Raw genomic sequence first — 17,559 nt, 5'->3', positions numbered from 1 at the left:
CCCGGGGGTCTCGGATCTCATGCGCGTTCGCATCGCTACATTAAACGAATCCTAGGTGTTTAGTCGTTAATCGATAACGTTATGCCCGCGTTCGCCACCGAAACGCGTCGACGCACGGGAGGCGCGACCTCCGCCTCGGCCGGGCGCCTCGATCTCGACCTCTTCGTCCTCGTCCTTTCGTCCCGGGGGACGAAAGGGAAGCCTCCTCTCGACACCTCGGGATCTCTCCGGAGTCCTGCCAGCAGGACACTCGATCCGCGTCGGAAGGACCGAGGCTTTCCCGGGCCCGGGAGCCGCTCCAGTCGCTCTTGGAGAAGTCGCCTCCTCTTCTTTCAAGAATTTCTTCCTCTCGAGGAGGGAGCCTCCACCTCTTCTGGGACTTGGTGTTCCCTCGGTGCGCCCGCCGAGACGTGGATCCGCGGGATCGGCTCGATCGAGTCTAGCTACGGTGTCGGTGCGGGTATACGCGCTTGTGTACGGTGTCGGCCATGGCGGTCCCAGGATAACGTCCTCCTCTTTCGTTGCCGGGGCTCGCCGGATTCCGGCCGAGTCGACGCCGATCGCTCGCGTTCCGCGCGAAATCCGCTCCGCTCCTCCCGAGCGATCCGGCCGGAATCCTCGTCCCTCGAGCTCTCCCTCTCTCGTCCCTACACTCATCCCCGGACTGTCCTGGCAGGATTTGTAACCATATTAGTCAATATATACTTCTTTTATCGTAACAACCGATAGCTCATCTATATATATATATATATATTTATAATATATATATCTTATATTTCTTATATATACTTCTATATATCTTTCATATATATACTTTATGTTGTTTTTATGTATACTTTATATATAACAATGTTATGTTTATTTAAGGCCCAATACGTTCATTACGAAGGAAATAATCTGCAACAGAAAAGGAGAGAGGGGCACGGTTACTCTCGTTGGAATTACGACGAAGCCGAGTGAAGTTGGCCAAACCCACGTACCGAATTTTCGTAACCCTCAAAAGGTGCGTTTAATATTCCTAACGCTCGGGTGGACCACGCGAAGAACTGGCCGAGATTGACGCAACTTCACGCTTTTTTCAAAATCGAGGAGTCGACCGCTGCCGAGGTATTCCTCGGTGGCAAACGATCGGTCCGGAGAGAAGATCGGAAAGCGGTCGATTCCTCGATCGAGCCCGGATTTCGATTGGTCACCTTGTCGGAGCAAGGCCCCGCTCGTCACTCGCACTCGTCGGCGTCGTCCGGTAGCCGCGTTGGGTCGCCCTGCGCCGCTTCGGCCGTTCAGCTGTCGACGCTGAAAAGCTCTTTGTGAAGGGCCGGAAATTCGAGGAGAGGTTGCGACCGCTTGAACTTGGCGAGGGCGTCCATGTGCCGAAGGGAGATCTCCCGGAGCTGCGGGATCTTGGCCAGCATCGCGTCGCAGACCGTGACGTCGCCCTTGATCGGCGACAGGTGATTGCGATCGAGCTCGGACCTGAGGGCCCTGATGACCGCCTGCGAGAGCCTCGTGATCTCCGTTTGGCCCTTCAATCCCGGCCGATCTGAAATTATCAAAGTCTCGGTCACACCTCGACTTCTCGACGGCCTAGAAGCATTCGAAGAAAGGTAGAGGCGACGCTCACCTGGGCTGAGGAGAACCGCGGCGCTGTAGAGCGCCAGCTCGGTCTCGGTCAGCTTCAGCTCGGCGACGCTCCTCGCCAGCTCGAAAACGCACGACACCAGCTTCATCTCCGCGGTGTCGGTCGTGTAGAAGGCGTCCTGCGGCAGCATGGTGTCGCCGTAGAGCACGCAGTTCTGCTGCAAGTCCAGATACCTGCTCATGCGCAACACGGCCAACTCGAAGGAACCTGCGAAGTCGAAAGATCTCCCTTGAAGCGCGCTTCGAAACCAGGAAACGCGATTCCGCCGAGGCTCGCCCACTCACCGGCCTTCAGAAGGACGATCTGGTCGTCCTGCGAAAGCTTCATGAAGCCCGGCACCATCTTGGCGAACTCGATGATCTGTTGGATGACCGTGGTCAGTTTTTGGGCGCACTCGAGCCAGAGCTGTTCGTGGGCCATGTTCTTGTAGTAGATCAGTTTGGACAGGTCGTGCGGCTTGCGGAAGGACTCCTGTATCTGCTCGGTCGACATCAGGCACGTCCTCGTGTGGGCGTCCGCTATCGTCTTGGAGAGCAGCTCGCTGATTTGTGCCGGGTCTGGAAAGGAAGGAGAGGCGACCCGTAAGTCGCGCCGAAAGGAACGGTCGAGGAGATCGACACTCGCGAGACACCGATGCAGCTTCGATCGAGCCCGATTCGGCCACCTCGTCGCTCTTCAAGTTCGAGCCTCGCGGCCTTGAAGTGGTCACCGGAGAACGGTCGAACGGACCGCGGGGCGCGTTCCCGACGGAAAATTACTTTTTAACGTCTACACTTATATTATGCTATTTTTGCGGAATCCGTCCGTGCGTTCTCTTCGACCAAGAAGCGAGAAGGGGCAGCGGCGCGCGCCGGACATGCTCATGCAGAGGGACACAAACATAACCTCACATCTCGTATGGGACATACTGGGCAGAGGGACTTCGTCGTCTTCGGGGGGATTGTTGACCCTCTGCTGCTGACTGTTCAGAAATGTCGTAGAGTCGACCATCGTGTAGGAACCATGCCCGAGGCTGGCGAGCTCGACGGCGCTCTCCTGCTTGACGGCGACGATCCCACCGCCGCTGAGGGACCCGCCGCCTCCGCCTGCGCCACCGCCTCCACCTCCGCCTCCTCCTCCGCCTCCGCCGCCGCCGCCTCCGCCACCACCACCACCACCGCCACCACCACCCCCGCCACCACCACCCCCGCCCCCTCCGGCGCCGCCTCCGGTGGTCGCAGTCGACAACGCTTTTCCTGAATCCCATCGAAACCACTCTTCGATCGAGAACCTCGAGCCGGTTTTACCAACTCTCCGAGCGATTTCCTCACCAGGGTGGACCTCTTCTCGAGGAAGGGGGTAAAGGAAGGGATGAATTTGGAGGTATCGACGTTCGGGAGAATTTTAGGAACAATTGCGTGGCATCGGGGGTGGAAGGCACGTGAGAAAATCCTCCAGGTTTGGTAACGCCGTCTCGTTTCGCCGTTTTTTACCTCCCGAGGTAGAGGCGCGTTTTCTCGTCGAACCATTAGCTCGGGCTCGCCGACTAGCAGGGCATGGGCAAATCGACCAGGGTCCACCGAAAGGATAATACTTCTCGGACAAACGGGGGACGATCGCTTCCGTTAAACCTTCCACTTGGAGCAAGGTGTGCATTTCTCGCAGGAATCGTGGACTTTGTCGCGCTCCGCTAGTCGGTAGCTAGCCGCTGGCAGCGACACTCACCGGTGGTGACCACACTGGGAAGTACTCCTGTCGTGTTGACGGATGAGTTGTCGGGCGCGACGTTGTCGACCTGCTGCGTGGGTCGCGGGTCGTACGTCGTCGTGCTGTCGACGTAGTCGGCGCTGAGCTCGTAGTTGGCCATCGCCTGGTGGTTGTAGTACCCTGATCCTCCCGTTCCCGGGCCTGGCGACGCGTAGTCGCTTCCACCGTACGCGTATCTGCGCGGGAAAGGAAGAAGGCCATACAGAGTTAAGAGAATCGCGTCCAAGTGAGTCCCGTTTTCGAGAACCGTCCCTCGCGTCGAGGGAACTCGGTTAATGGGACACCCACCGCGGCGGCATCGACCCTCGGCGTCGTGCTTTTCGATTCCCGAGTAAGCGTTCACTTTGTAGAAAGTTAACTTTTACCTTGGAATTAAAACTCGCGCGACATGGAACGAACAAACGTCCGGAGAGTCAACGTCGCCGCGAGAGATTACGAGCGTCTTCGACGAGCGCTCGGATTTTATTACAGGGAATTATTTCAGGGGGCGATCAGCCCCCCTTATCGCGAGTCGCCGTATACCGACCCGCCATTGTAGGAGTGGTGTTGGTCGGAACTGCTGGGCGTCTGATGCTCGAAGACGCTGCTGTCGGGCGCCGTCTCCGAGGCCGCCCTCATCTGCGCCCTGTGGAACCTGACCTCGTCCTCGACCTTCTCCCTCTGCTTCTTCGACATGCGTCCGAACTTAACGGCTGCAAGCAGAAATCCATGCATTAGACCTCTTCGTCGCGGTTCCAGGACGCGGCACGTCGGACGCCCGGAGGAAACCCGGGGAAGAGCGCGGGAGCGAGGTTACCGGGCAATTAGTTGCAACAAAGGCTCGGCCCGATCGCGCTCAAGACTGCGCACTTCGGGCCGGGCCGAGAACAAAGGGAGCTCTAATGAGCCGAAAACAATCAAACATCGTAATTACTTTCCCCGATATTAAATCCACCGACTTCGGGGTCGATACGTGGCCCGAAAATGGCGGCGGCGCTCCAGGGACGCGCCTTCGCCGAGAGGAAGTACCCTCCCTCGTAAAAGGGACCGACGTCGACTCCCGCTCGACGATCGACGTCGTCGTTCCTTTGCCGGGACGCGCGGAACCGTGACCGAACTTCCTATCGGAGCCGTCGACCACGTTAACTCTACAAAATAGCCTGGGAAGTAATTCGCCCCTCTTTCATCGTCCCGTTCAAATTCAAATCTTCCTTTCTTTGCCGCGACTCGTCGGCCTCGAAAGCGCGCGCCATCTTCCTCTCCTTCCGCGAGCGTCTTATCCGCGGAGAGCGCGTGTCAATTCTTCGGGGCCCTCCGCGCCGCGGCGCCGCGGCGCCGAGACTCGGCGAATCGGGGCGGGTGGTCCGGGCGCATGCGCCGCTCGGGAACGCGGAAGCGAGGCCGGTGACGTCACGGCGGACGCGCTACGTCACGGCTTCTGGCGGACCGCTAGCGCGCCCCTCGCGCTTCCATGCGCCTCGTCGGCGGGGAGGGGGGCGCGTGACGTAAGGCCAGCTGAACCGCTAGTGGGCCACCGCCGGCGAGGGGAAAGAGAGAGGGGAAGCCAAACGGAGAGGAACTCGTGGGTGATCGACCGAGCGCGAGTCGGAGGGGCGCGAGAGAGAGGGGGACTCAACCAGGAAGACCGAGTCGGGCCTCGCGGGTCTCCGATGCGTTTTCTGGCACTATATATAGCGCAGCCGAGCGACGCCTTATCGTCGGACGCGCGTTACGGACGCGGCGGCCGCGACTTTGGACGGCCGCGCGCCGCGGAAGGTCGCGGATCTCTCCCGGACGGATTTTAGGATCGATCTCGATCGGGTGGACGGGACGTCGCGTGGACCAGGTGCGCCCGTCGCGGGTATCGATCCGTCCCGCGTTTCCGTTTCTATTTCCGTCGGCGGCTCCGAAGGGCCCGGCGCGAGTCGCGCGAATTTCCGGCCCCCAGGGGCGAGGTACGCGTTTTTCCGCTCTCCGTTTCGTTCCCCGCGACGTTAATTATTGGAGGTATCATAGCGCGGATGCGTTCTTAACGTCCCGATATCGCGACTCGTCCTCCTTTATTCCTCCCACGTGCGCGACATTTAGGGCCCGTTTGTTTCAGCGGAGTGCCAGGGCAGGTGACATCTAAACGCTGCTCATCGGATCGTCCTTTGTTAGCGGGGCACGTGTCGGGCACAAATGTCAACGTCTCACCTTTCGTCGGGCCATTACGGCTGCCAGTGTAACGAGAATGACAACTGCGGCTTCGAGTCGACTGGAAGTCGACTCGAAGTCGTCTCGCGCGCCTCGTAGGCACTATACATGGTACATGTATTTGGCGGGAAACTCAGCCGAGCTCTTATCGCGAGCGAGGTTGACAGGGTATCGTTTCAGCCGCTCGACGGACTCGGAATTGTCGTCGAACCGACTTTTTAATGAATATCCGGATACCGTTGCCGCGTTTCGAAAAAGATTCTCGAGTTCATATTTTCAAGATATATTTATAATTTTTTAACGAAGGCTCTCTCCCTTTTCGTCCAATATCTTGACAATTGGTATTCAATTTTTTCAATCGGAAAAAAATTCCAACTCGAGTGAATCTTTACGTTCGATTAAAAGAATTAATTCTTATAGGGAGAAAATATCGTGCTCGCGTTTAATTATCAACTTCACGGCGGGTATTTTGGGATTTCGTTTGTTCCTTCGCGGGCCCGATATCCGTAGGTACGGACGGACGGCGTTGTCCGTGATAAGACGGACACAGAAGAGAGAGAAAGTAGGATGGAGAGAAGAGGCAGAGAGCGATAAGGGGTCGTGCACCCCGAGCGGCGCGCGTGCCGCATGCGGAGTCGCACACGTCGCATCGGAGTTTCCCAGGTGGAAAATTCACCCTTGTCTTTCCCCACGATTTCTCCCGTATATGCGTTTCCGACCCTTCCGTTCGGCCGAAAAACATCGGGGGACTGTAGGCAAAAATTCTACCCGTAGCGTAATATTAAATCGCCCTCGAGAAAAATATGGGCAGACCGTCCCCGTTCGTTCCGAGCACTTGTCAACGGTTAAAGGTAATTTTTAAATTTATACTTCCATAAATAAATAAATGTACTCTGCCTCTCGATTAAAGTGCCTCAATTTTGTCACCAGGAAATTCAAAATATCCCCCGAATTTACATGACGCGTAATTCCAGATTCATTATTCCACTTGGCATTGGGTGAACCGGAAGCCTGGCATTAGATGACTCCGCACTTCTTTTGTCAATGAATTAATCAAAATGTCGGATAAGGAGGAATTATCAGGGTCCTCGAAATTGCACTTAATGGATTAGTCGATTGACTTTCACCAGCGACAGCCTTTGTTTTTGAGTCTATACGTCAACTCACCGTCTCTTGACATGCCAAGCCGTAGGCACTTTTGCAGCCGGCAATACTGACACCGGTTCCTGTTGACCCGGTCGACCACGCAATTCTTGTTGCGAGGACATTGGTAGTTGACGACCGACGACTGAGACCTCCTGAAGAAGCCTTTGCAACCCTCGCAGGTGATGACTCCGTAATGGACTCCGCTGCTTTTGTCGCCGCAAACCTTGCAGGGGATTATCTCGATCTGGGCTGTAATCGAAACGTAAAACTCGTTAATACGCAGCTCTCGTTACGGAAAGTCGCGGTGGACCTAACTTATCGCTCGGGGAACAAAGGACCTCGATCGGACCATTATATGCAGATGGAAATCGTATCCTTACGAAAAACGTCCTCGCGCTCGAATTACGATCGCCATTTAATTTAATGTCCTATAATTGAAAAAATAGCGACCTAGTCGACGACCACTAATTTGGTAGTTCACGATAATTGCAAGAGAAATTAAATTTCTTGCACAAAGGTGCGCGGGGATAATTCATCATGGTCGAGCAATCGACGTCTAAGGTGAACCCGAGCGTTAAAAGGCCCGGCGTAATTGCGTAGATTATTTTGACCGAAATCGGTCCCGGCGTCGGAGAGCCCGATGGCCGATAATCGTCGGGGCGAGTCCGCATGCGGAAAGTGGCGACCCTATCGGGAGTTCTTATCGACGCGATCGCCCTCCGCGAGATTAACGAACTCGCTCGTACCGGCGATCTCGTACGGCAACGAGTGTTGGTACGCCGCGAAAACGGCGATCAGCCTCGAGGTAGTTTGGCCTGGCCTTGTAACATTCGGCAAAGCGTTCAAGGCTCCAAACAACGGAGTCGAGTAAACGCGGAAGTTCTGCTGGAACTTCAACGGAGACCCTCGAAATTTGGACGGCTTATCGCATCGATATCGCTCTTATCGGCGACTTCGATTCGTTAAACCGCAGGACATATAGGCGCCCCACCGGCGCCCAAATTATCGCCATTGGTCGCGAGCGTTGATTCCACCGAACCGAGCTCGTCCCTCGAATTCCTCCGCGCCGATCGACCGTCCAAAGACGACGTCGAGTTCGAGTCGTCCCGGAGGAAAATCGGAGCGGAAGGGCAAGCGGAAACCGTTGACGAGTACCAGCATTGCCCCCGTGATCACGTCCCACCGTGGACCGTTCCGCAATTGGCGCAAAACGTTGCCAAGGCCTCTCGGGCACCTAGCGGCGCGTTCATTCCGGGAGCGAGAAACGGCCTCGAAGAGCTACCTCTGATCGAGTTGGCCTGCACCCTCCTGTCCTCGAGGGCGCTATTTCCCACGGGGGCGGAAGTCGACGGCGGAGGCGGCCGCGGCCCTTCCGCGGGCCTCGCGCTGGTGCTGTCGGCGCCCCAATTCGGCCCGGCGAAAGCCGAGAGATCACCCTCCATTGGCACCTGCTCAGGCCACCGGCGGACGAGTCGGTGTCATCGCTCGGCCACCGAGGGTCTTCTCCTGGTCGGACTGCAAGGGTCACCGCCTCATTCCGCATATTACTCCATTCGAGCGCGGCCAGAGCCCGCGGATCCGTCCTGTCTGAGCCGCGCGGAAAGCGGCGGGGTCCCGAAGTCCCGGGGAAGTGGAAGGCGCGAGGAGTTCCTTCGGAGTCCTTCCGGATCGGGGCAGAGGGGGAGAAATCGGAATCCTCGATCCTTCCGTCGCGTTACTCCCGCGGATCTCCAAAGTCTCTCCCCGCGGGCGGCGTTCCTCTTCGTATCCCCGTTTTCGCGTACGCCGATCTTTTTCGTCGAGATTTCCTTTGTCAAGGCTCGAAAAGCCCCCGGCCGATCCGCGCCAGGGGCAAAAAGCGAGTCGGGCCCGCGCCGCAAGGATTCGGCGCGCGATCACCCGGAACCGCTCGTTTCCTTCCGCGTTTTTACCGGCGGGGCTTTTTACGCGGAATAACGCACTCGGGGTCCCGGGATCGCGAGAGCCGGCGAGAACCGCCAAGAATATACCGGGCGGGTCGCTCGGCGCCTCGAGATGCGCGGATTTCACGCGGCGTGACGCCAGCGCCGCGCCGAGCAGCGTCGAGGCGTTTGCACCGTACGGTCAAACGTTACATAACCGAGAACGATGAACCCTGGGTACAGTCACCCGGCGTGCTCGCATCTTTTCCGCGTAAACGCGCCTTGCCTGCCAGCGGACGCGCCGGCGTTTTTCCGACGCCACCGCGAGACCCGGCCCGCCACCCCGGACGGCCGTCCTCGTCGCTCCTGGGATCGGACCCGGCGTTGCACTTTGGTTATCGACACTTCGAGCCGAGCGCCACGGGAGGGGACCGACGCCCCGTCGGACCATCGGCGAGATAGGGAGGAGCAGGAGGTCTCGGCAGGTGGCGGGGACAAAGTCGGCTTTGTCGCCTCGGCGGACGAAGCGCGAGGTAATTACTCCCCGTCCGTCCTTCGCGGACCGACCCGGAAGGAACGCGTTCGCGTCCCAGTCGATAGAGTTCGCTCTATCGGCGCCGAATATTTTATCGCCGGCGAATATCACGCCCTGCCCTGCTGGCGATAACGGTCGTCGTTGGTCTTCTTTCGGCAGTCCGGAGCGAGGGAGCGTTCTTCGCGCATCGGGAGACGCCGTTTCCCGATGGTGAATCTCCGGGTCCGGCGATATTATTCCGCTACAATGGCCGCACGGAGATGGACCCTTCGCGAGCGGGACGGTGAAACGCGATCGCGGGCGGGACAGGAAACGGTCCGCAGCGGGTCAACCGCCGGCTAGGCTGGGTCGGTTCCGGAAAAACAAAGGCCGCCTCGCCGCGGAAGCCAGAGGTCTTCGGCGTCGAGCGGCCGAAAAACTGCGAGGCCCGAGGAAATTTCGTCGCGACGTCTTCGACCGGGAGAGACGGTCGGGTTCGCGTCGCATCGCCGTCGGCCCAGGGAGAGGTTCGAATCGTGGACGACCACATCGGCGTCCAGTCGAGGAGGTTTCTCCGCACCCGAGAACGAGCGAGCAAGTTTTCCTCTCCTCGTCTTCGTCGACCGGTTACGTTGACTTTCCCCTTCCCGCGGAGCCCTTTGCGAACTCCCGACTTTCCTTTGACGGCGAAGCTCCTTCGACGGGCGGCTTCGGTGGTTTCCCCTTTCCCGACCGCGGTCTTGCCGCGTTTCTCTCCACTCGGGTTTTCCCTTCCGAAGCGCGATCGATCGCCGCCGCGGCGCGAGCTCTCGGTCCGACTGCCACGAGGACGACTCGGCGAGGGAGCGGCGCGCTCGCGTCCAGATATTGTATCTTCCTTCCTAAAATCCCCCGTAGTAGCCTCGGTGACGCAACCAGGAGGAAGAGGTCGTCGGGCCGCTCCCGAGCGAGGACTCGCCGAAGGGGTCGGTGCACCGGGAAGAAGCGGAACTCGCGAGCGCGTTCGCGGCCAAGTGTACGGCGGCGCTCGGGCGTCGCCGCGAGTTCCCCGAAACGATCCGCGTTTCCGCCGCGACGTCGCCGGGGGAACGGAGGCGGCGTTGACGCTCGACGGGGAATTCTCGGACTCCCACGGGTTTTCGGCGTCCACGTCGCGTCTCCCCGGCGGAACCTCGAAGCGGCCAGGCGCCCGCGGGTTTCAGGGCGCGGCGAAGAACTGCCCTCTCGGCTCGGCAGCGCTCCCGCTCCCCTCGAGGCACGCGGCGCACTCGGCGGCGCCACCGCGCGGCCGCTTCCTCCGGCGAGGGCTCGCCGGATTGATCCCCTCCGCCTACGTGGTCGGGGACGCGGCGCTTCCTCCTCGGGGCCTCGAGACCGGGCGCGGGCTCCACTGCCGTGCGTCGCGCCGACTGGCCGGCCTAGGCTCGGGTGACGACGCGGACGGACGCGGCGCGTGCATGAATTTTTCGGGGTTTGACGAACCGCGGAGGAGAGAGAGGTGTTTTCGGGGACCGGCGGAGCAGGCCTGGCATCTCACGATATGTCGGAATCCCCCCACCACTACGGGCGCGCGCCGCGGCGGGTCACTGAACTCTGCGAGCGCCTCCACCGATGATGCCCGAGCGGCGCGGCCCCTCCCGCGCGCGCCGAGCGCCTCCGAGGCCGCCCGACCGCCCCCGAGGACGCCCGAGGCCGGCCGAGGCCGGCCGAGCCCGGCCGAGCCCGACCGAGCCCGACCGAGCCGCTCGACGCCCGAGAGGCGCGTAACTTACGAAATTACCGGGAAGTTTACCCGCCGGCCTGGCGTGCCGCGTTGGCCGTCGGATCCTCCGAAACTCGTCGACGCCGCGTTTCCGTTCGGTCGACCAACGAGACCGCCGGAATCCTTTCCAGATTTTCCCCGCCATTCGGGCTCTTTTTGCGGTTAGGCCGGCGCGGGCCGCCGCACTCGGGGTAGGGCCGCGAGGATTCGGCCGAGGGTGGGCGGGGGTCGCTCTTTTATCGATTCCGTCTCGCGCCCTAGGCAGGCCCGATGTAGGGCGCGAGTCGGAGCGCCCGAGGGGTGCTCGCCCTCCGGGGCCCGTCGTCGAAACGGGAAACGTGGCTCTTCGATTTTTCCGCTCCCCCCGAACGCTCGATTCGAGCGATTCCTTCGCGCGCCAACGTTGCGCGACGCGGAAAGGGAGACGTCCCCTGACGTCGCGGCGGAGCTTCTCCGCTTGACGACCGATTCCTCCAATGGAATCAACTAACGATTCCCTCGTGAATTTATCGGTCGCGTCCCGCCATCCTCTCCTTCCCGAGAACCCCTCGGAGGAAGGTCTCTTAAAGCGCCCCGACGACTTCGGGGCGGGCGCGATTTCGGGCAAATTCGGTGACCCGCGGCACTTTCACCGCCCCGACGGAGCCCCACCCGCCGCGGTCTGGCTCCGTCCTTGTGCAGGACGTGGAACCTCTCTCTCGCCGACGCCGCTTCCCCCACCGCGCCGACCCCCCTCCTCGACTGACGCGCTCTCGCTCGCTCTTTCCTCCCGCGCCCCTTCCATTTGTTGCATAACCGAGCACGAGGTTGCCAACCTGCACCGCGTAATACTCTATAAATACCGCCGCAAATAAATAATCGCGCGGCGGACTCGCGGACGCCGCGCCGATTGAGAACATCGGACGCGAGTCCTTCCGAGGGGAGAGCCGAGAGATAAGTCGCGGCCGATTCGCACCTCGAGTGCCCCACGCGGAGGATGCGACCGCGTTATCTCCGGTCGATCGGGGTTCTCCTCCGGGCGAGACTCGGCGTCTCGTCCGCGTCCGTATTTACGCGCGCGGGCCGAGGTCGCTTTACGAGACGAGGACGCGAACGTCGATTCCGGACCCTCGAAGTATATCGTTTTACGAGTCGACGCGATTAGCCGTCAAGACCGAGGGTCATCGCTCCGATTTCGACGGCCGCGGAGTCCGAGTCCAAGTTCCTCGTTTGCACCTTGGAAAATCCCACCGGGAAGCGGCGATAAACGCTTTGGTAACTTTTACGAAGGAATCGAGGGAAGTCAAGTCTTGACGCGACCGCGGTGCATCCGTCGTCGAGATTATCGCCGCCCGTCGTTGCGCACCTCCCAGGAGTCGCAGGGATTTTCTTGGCTTTCGAGAGAGCCGACGCCCTTTTATCGGCGCCACTTGCTCCCGTTTCCGCTGCCCGCGCGACTCGGCCACGTGCGTCGCGGCGCCACGTGGGACGCGAGAGTCGCTCCTCTTTCGGACGCTAGCGAGACGAGAACCGATCGGGGATCCTCCTGGGGCCTCCCATGCTCGTATTATTAGGCGCCTCTTCGCGAGTCTGGGAAAGTCGGAAAGATGACCGAAAGAAAAAAGAAAGGAACGCGCACGTGCCGCTATTCGGGGAGGATCGGGAGTCGGTGGCGAGTTCTTTTAGGCAACGGTGACGGGTGGCTTCATTTTCGATAGAAACTATAGTCGCGATAAATTTTTCACCCGAAGAAATTGGGTACCCTGGATCTCTACCTCAAATCGTAGGTGCAAGGTTTACGTTTCGTCAATTCGATTGCGCAAATTCGATCGGGCGGCGGGAGGCTGCTTTTGAGGTTAGCCCGTTTTCGCAACGCTCTCGCGCGTCGGGGTGAGGAAGAAGCCGCGCCCCACCGGGGACGCGAACGAGCGTAACCGGCTTCCTCGAGAGGGACGCGTGGGCCAGATTTGCGACACCCGAAGACGCCCAGGTAAGGTACCTACGTGACGGCCGATCGAACGGTTCGATGCCAAGATCGCCAGGCATTCGAAAAGATTTTCGTATTTGGGCCGCGCCCCGACGCGAATAGCCGAATCCTCTTCGGCCCCGCCAGCCTTCCGCCTCCCTTTGCGCGGAGGAAAGCGACGAGACCCGAGAGCCGCGATTAATCGACGACTTTGCGACTTCCCGGGGTCCCCGACGTTATCTCGGCTCGCGAGAAAATGGCCAACGAGTTGCCCCGAGAGGTCTCCCGTCTCGTTCTCCTCGACGTCGAAAAGTCGTGAGATTAGGGCTGCGCCTCGCTTCCGCGTTCGCGAAGCACTTAATCTCCGCTGTAAACGCGTTATCAACGCGCTCGGGGCGTCGTAGACGAGGGTCTTCGCGAGGCCCTTCAAATCGTCCCGAAAAGCCAAAAGATCGAAAGTAGCGGCGCCGGGCGAACGCGGAAGCGGTCGAGCTTCGCGCCACGCTTCCGCGTCCGAGAGCGTCGGTCGCGTTCTCGCGCTCGGCGTCTCGGCGCGTCGGCCTCGCGGGGGGTCGGCCAGGGCGGGAGGGGGCCGCAAGCTCGCGGAGCTTCTCGTGCGCGCGGAAAGCCAACGTTTTTCCGGCGGTCAATACGATGTCGGCCGCGGACCAGTTGCCGGAAGGTTAGTAACTTCGACGGTGAACGACCGGGCCGAGTGCGCCTGCGCCGGGACGCCGCTGACCCAGATGCGCAACGTGATTGGCGCTCGGCCGTTTCCGTGGCGGCTCGAGCATCCTCGCGCGCGGTGGAGGCGCCTCGGGTCTGACCCACATCGGGTCGCGCCACTTGCGGATCGACGCCGGACCGCGTCGTACCGGGCCGACCGCCTCCTCCGGTCTCACCTTTGCGCCCCCGCGAGATCGAGGGAGGAATCCCGAATACTTTTCAACAATCCGGAACGATCGGGAATAATTTAGAATAATTTAGAGTAATTTGAAGTAATCCGTCGTACACGGGTGCCGGAGATTTTCGAGACTTCGATCGTATTTTGGGTTTCCCGGTAATCCCGCCCAGCTCCCGGGAATTAACCCTTAAATATTAACATTTACGAACGCGCGTTAAGTGGCAGTAACGTAATATTATGTACGCACGATTCCGATGTCCCCCTCGAGCGCGCGTAATGTAACGACGGCCGCCTCGTTATGTCAGATTTTTATGTAACGGTTATGTGACATCGCGACGTAACGAGACCGTCGCGTCGTTATTACGTTATAAGCTGCCGTTACACGGTTCACTGGGAAACGCGAGCCGGGGTACATAGGCCCGTGCGCGTATTGCCCGCCTCGTGAAACGTTTGCGGGGGAAGAGGTCGTTGGATTGAATTTTTTAGGTTAAGGGAAAGAAAGTTTTCAACGCCCGCGGAACGAGGACGAGCGATCGCGGGTCGGGGCGCTGGAAAGTCTTGGCGTTATTTTTCCGAAACCCTTTATCGCGCGCGCAAACGAGTCGGTTGTTCAAACAGGAAACTCCGTTAACGAACGTCTCCGGGTCCGGCATCGATACCGATAACGAGCGATCGCTAACGTCTTCTGTAAACTCGGATTGTGCATTATGTGGGACAATGTCGCGTGTGGCAGGGTGGCATCGTCGGACCCGGAGATCGAGTAATGGGTTTTCCTTCGCGACCCATTAAACGGGGGAAAATCGATTTCGAAACCTCCTACCTTAAAGGATGCCGAAGACGTCGATTAAAAAAAAAAGAAAAAAGAAGAGCGCTAATTGCTAATCACGTCGCGATCCACTCGCGGCCAGGAATCGAGAGCGAAAATATCCTTGCTGGAAGAAAATACGGTGTCTCTCGGCGCGGTACTAATTTTAACGACGATCCTTCCCCTCTTTCCCCGAAACGGTAACGCGATCAATCGTTCAATAATGATACCAGGAGATTTAAAGTTAACAAGCCGTGCCCATCGCCGGGGTCGCCGTCTATAACGAGCGATCGATCGCATCCGCGGACAATTTATTCTTACGCGATATCCCATTGAACACGCGATTTATTAATATTAATAATTGCGGAAAATCTAACGTCAACTGGCCGTCGGTCCATCTCAGGACCGGTCGATAACTCGAGATCGATCGAAGCGGGTGGACGCAAACTCGAGCATACCGTGGGTAAACGCTCGGTAAACTCGATTCGTGCGCATTGCACATTATGTGGGACAATGTCGCGTCTGGCCGGGTGGCGTCCGCGGAAGCCGCGACCGCCCACCGGCCGGTAAAACGTCGAAGCGCGCTCGTGGAATACCAAATCGCCCCGGTGAAATTTTAGAAAGCACGGGCCCGTATCACACCCGCGGCTGTCGACACGCGGAAACGCGTGGCCGCGGTGCGAGTCTCAAATTCGGGTGCCGCGACTCCGGGAGCCCCGGTGATCTCGGAACGAAGAGGACCACTCTCGATCCGAGGACATTTATTCGGGGGATTCGGTTTATTTATAGGAGCGGAAGGGGTCTTCCCGGTTTCGGGGCGGCAATGAGCGCGCATCGAGGGAAATCCATGTTTCGACAATTGAGGCGCGACCGGGCGAACGGCTCGGCGCGCGATGCCATTTTTGGGCGCCGAGCCGAGACTCGGCTCGGCTTTCCTTCCCCGAGGGGAGCTTTTTCTCGCATCGCGGCCGCGAAGACCACCGCCCTCGAGGAGACGACGTCCACCGGAGAATGCCCTCTTCGGAGGCAGCTCCTCGAGCACGTCGCGCGTCCAGTGACCGCCGTCTTCTCCGGAGAGCACACCTCGAAGAAGGAAGCTCGTTTCTCGAGAGGGGCGAGCTCGAGTTTTAATTCGTTTACTTCTGAGGTTTGAAAAAAAAAATAGAAACCGCCCACTCTTTCTCCGGCCTGGAGCGAAATGCCACGGTTTGGGGTCATCCGAGGCGTTGGAGAATAAAATCGCAGCTCGGATGTCCCGAAATCTCGACGCGAATTAATAATCACGATCCATTCGTGTATGCGTCTCTTGTCTGGGCCGCTGCCACGTTCTCTCCTCGACGAATGCGTCGGCCTCTTTCTCTTGCATTATTTTCCGACGATAACGGTACGTTTATTGTTCCTCGATTCTAAGAGTAGTCGGCATTGCCAGCTAACTTTGCAGTTCTTTCCGTCTTTCATGAACGTTCCGTGCGTTTGCGCGTCAACGGGTTAATCGCACCTCCGCCGCATACGCGAGGGCAACCTCGCGGTTATGCGCTTTTAACTGCGGAGGTTGAATGCCGGGTAAAAGTATGCATGCCGAATTAACATAACCGACGAAAACCCATCGGCGCGGTAAATCCTTCGGTTTCCTCGCAAATACGCATAACATTGACCGGGAACGGTTAAACGGCGATCTTGAAATTAGTATTCCATGTCGCAACGAGCGATCGATGTTACACGCTTTGTCGAGCACAAATCATTTTATTTTCGGCGTACGCGAACGGGGACACGTGCTTTTCCGCCTATTTTAAGCAAAAACCGCGCGATATTTATTCCGAACGATTCTAAAAGTCCCACTTTTTGCATTGCCTTTTTTACAAAATATATTAAAATATTATGGGAAAGTAGTTGGCGCAATATCGTATGTCGTTGTATTTCCGACCGGACATTCGTGAACGCCTCGACCATAGAAAATTGTACGAAACTCCTGCCTTTAATAATTTTCGTTTGAAGATAGTTTGCGATGGAAAATTGTTGGTAATTACGTTTCCACGAAACCGAACTCGGGAACTTTTTCGCGGCGGAAAATTGCGGCGGAAAGCGATTCATGACGGTTTCAGCTTGTTCTCAGCCCCCGTTTTCGGGCTGCCCTGTCCCCGATGAATTTTTTTCGCATCCGTCATCCCTGCAGCTCGACGGGGAAGGTACATCCCTTCAAATCGTGAGCCCCGCGGACATCGCGATCGCTCACTGCAAGCAATTTATTATTTATTTACCGATCGTCGGGAAAACTAGTTTAGCAGCTATCCTGCCTGCCTGTATAAGCGAGTATAATAGGATTGCGAAAGAAGCATAGCGTGGCGAGGTGTCGTAACTATTCGCCGGCGAAGGACAGAGTCTCCTCGGTCGGTGAACCTGCGACGCCGAATTTCGCAGGAGAAGAGACCCTGAAGAGGACCTTGGCGGCTCGTCCCAAAATCCAAACCACGGTAAACGGTCCTACGAAACTACAAAAGATCCCTCGTCACCTCGATCGCGTCGTTCCCGATGTATACGATTTTATCCCCATTTTTTCTCATTCCTTTCCCCCCCAGGGCAGGAATTTCTCGTGCGGAGGAAAAATCGCGACAACCTGCCAGTCTGAATAAACAGGTATAACTATGGAAAAGGAGTGCGTTATGTTAATGAAAATGCAAAAATTGCAAGTGGGGGTCCGAGAACACGGCAACGTTTCCCCGAGAAAGAAAACGATCCAAGGTTCGAGGAATCTCGTTTTTCCCTGGAAGAGCTACTTTCCGAATGCTACATGGAAATATAGAAATTTTGGATTTTTAAGCTTAATCCCGTAATTTTTTTTTCAGGGTTTCCGACTTTCGAGCAGGAATCCTCGCGGGGGCAGGGCGAGGCTCAGCGGTGACACAAGTTATACAATACTAAATTGACGATAAGAAACGCCGGTGACCGGTCTCCTTTTACAGAACACACCTCTTGGCACGGGTCGGCGGATCATGAATCACGGTCCAAAGTAATTCAGTTGTAT

The 17,559-nt window shown here is 58.2% G+C and overlaps 1 protein-coding gene across 1 annotated transcript in view; it reads right to left on the bottom strand.

The window, feature by feature from the left end:
* Window positions 1-822: 822 nt before the first annotated feature.
* LOC105696218 (probable nuclear hormone receptor HR3) overlaps window positions 823-17,559 on the bottom strand; it is a 49,232-nt gene continuing 32,495 nt past the window's right edge. Inside the window, exons 2-8 of the mRNA XM_023434983.1 lie at window positions 6,728-6,955; window positions 3,912-4,077; window positions 3,344-3,561; window positions 1,924-2,196; window positions 1,622-1,846; window positions 1,194-1,540; window positions 823-897 (exon numbers count right to left, since the gene is read on the bottom strand). Of these exons, the coding sequence (XP_023290751.1) occupies window positions 1,281-1,540; window positions 1,622-1,846; window positions 1,924-2,196; window positions 3,344-3,561; window positions 3,912-4,077; window positions 6,728-6,955 (1,370 nt within the window). The 3' untranslated portion in view covers window positions 823-897; window positions 1,194-1,280. The remainder of the gene's footprint in view (window positions 898-1,193; window positions 1,541-1,621; window positions 1,847-1,923; window positions 2,197-3,343; window positions 3,562-3,911; window positions 4,078-6,727; window positions 6,956-17,559) is intronic.

The sequence above is a fragment of the Orussus abietinus genome, unplaced genomic scaffold (assembly GCF_000612105.2).
Source record: "Orussus abietinus isolate OABI.00-Male unplaced genomic scaffold, Oabi_2.0 scaffold34, whole genome shotgun sequence".
Taxonomy (NCBI): Eukaryota; Metazoa; Arthropoda; class Insecta; order Hymenoptera; family Orussidae; genus Orussus; species Orussus abietinus.
Note: the sequence above shows the minus strand (reverse complement) of the source record. Positions and strands in the feature narration are given on the sequence as shown.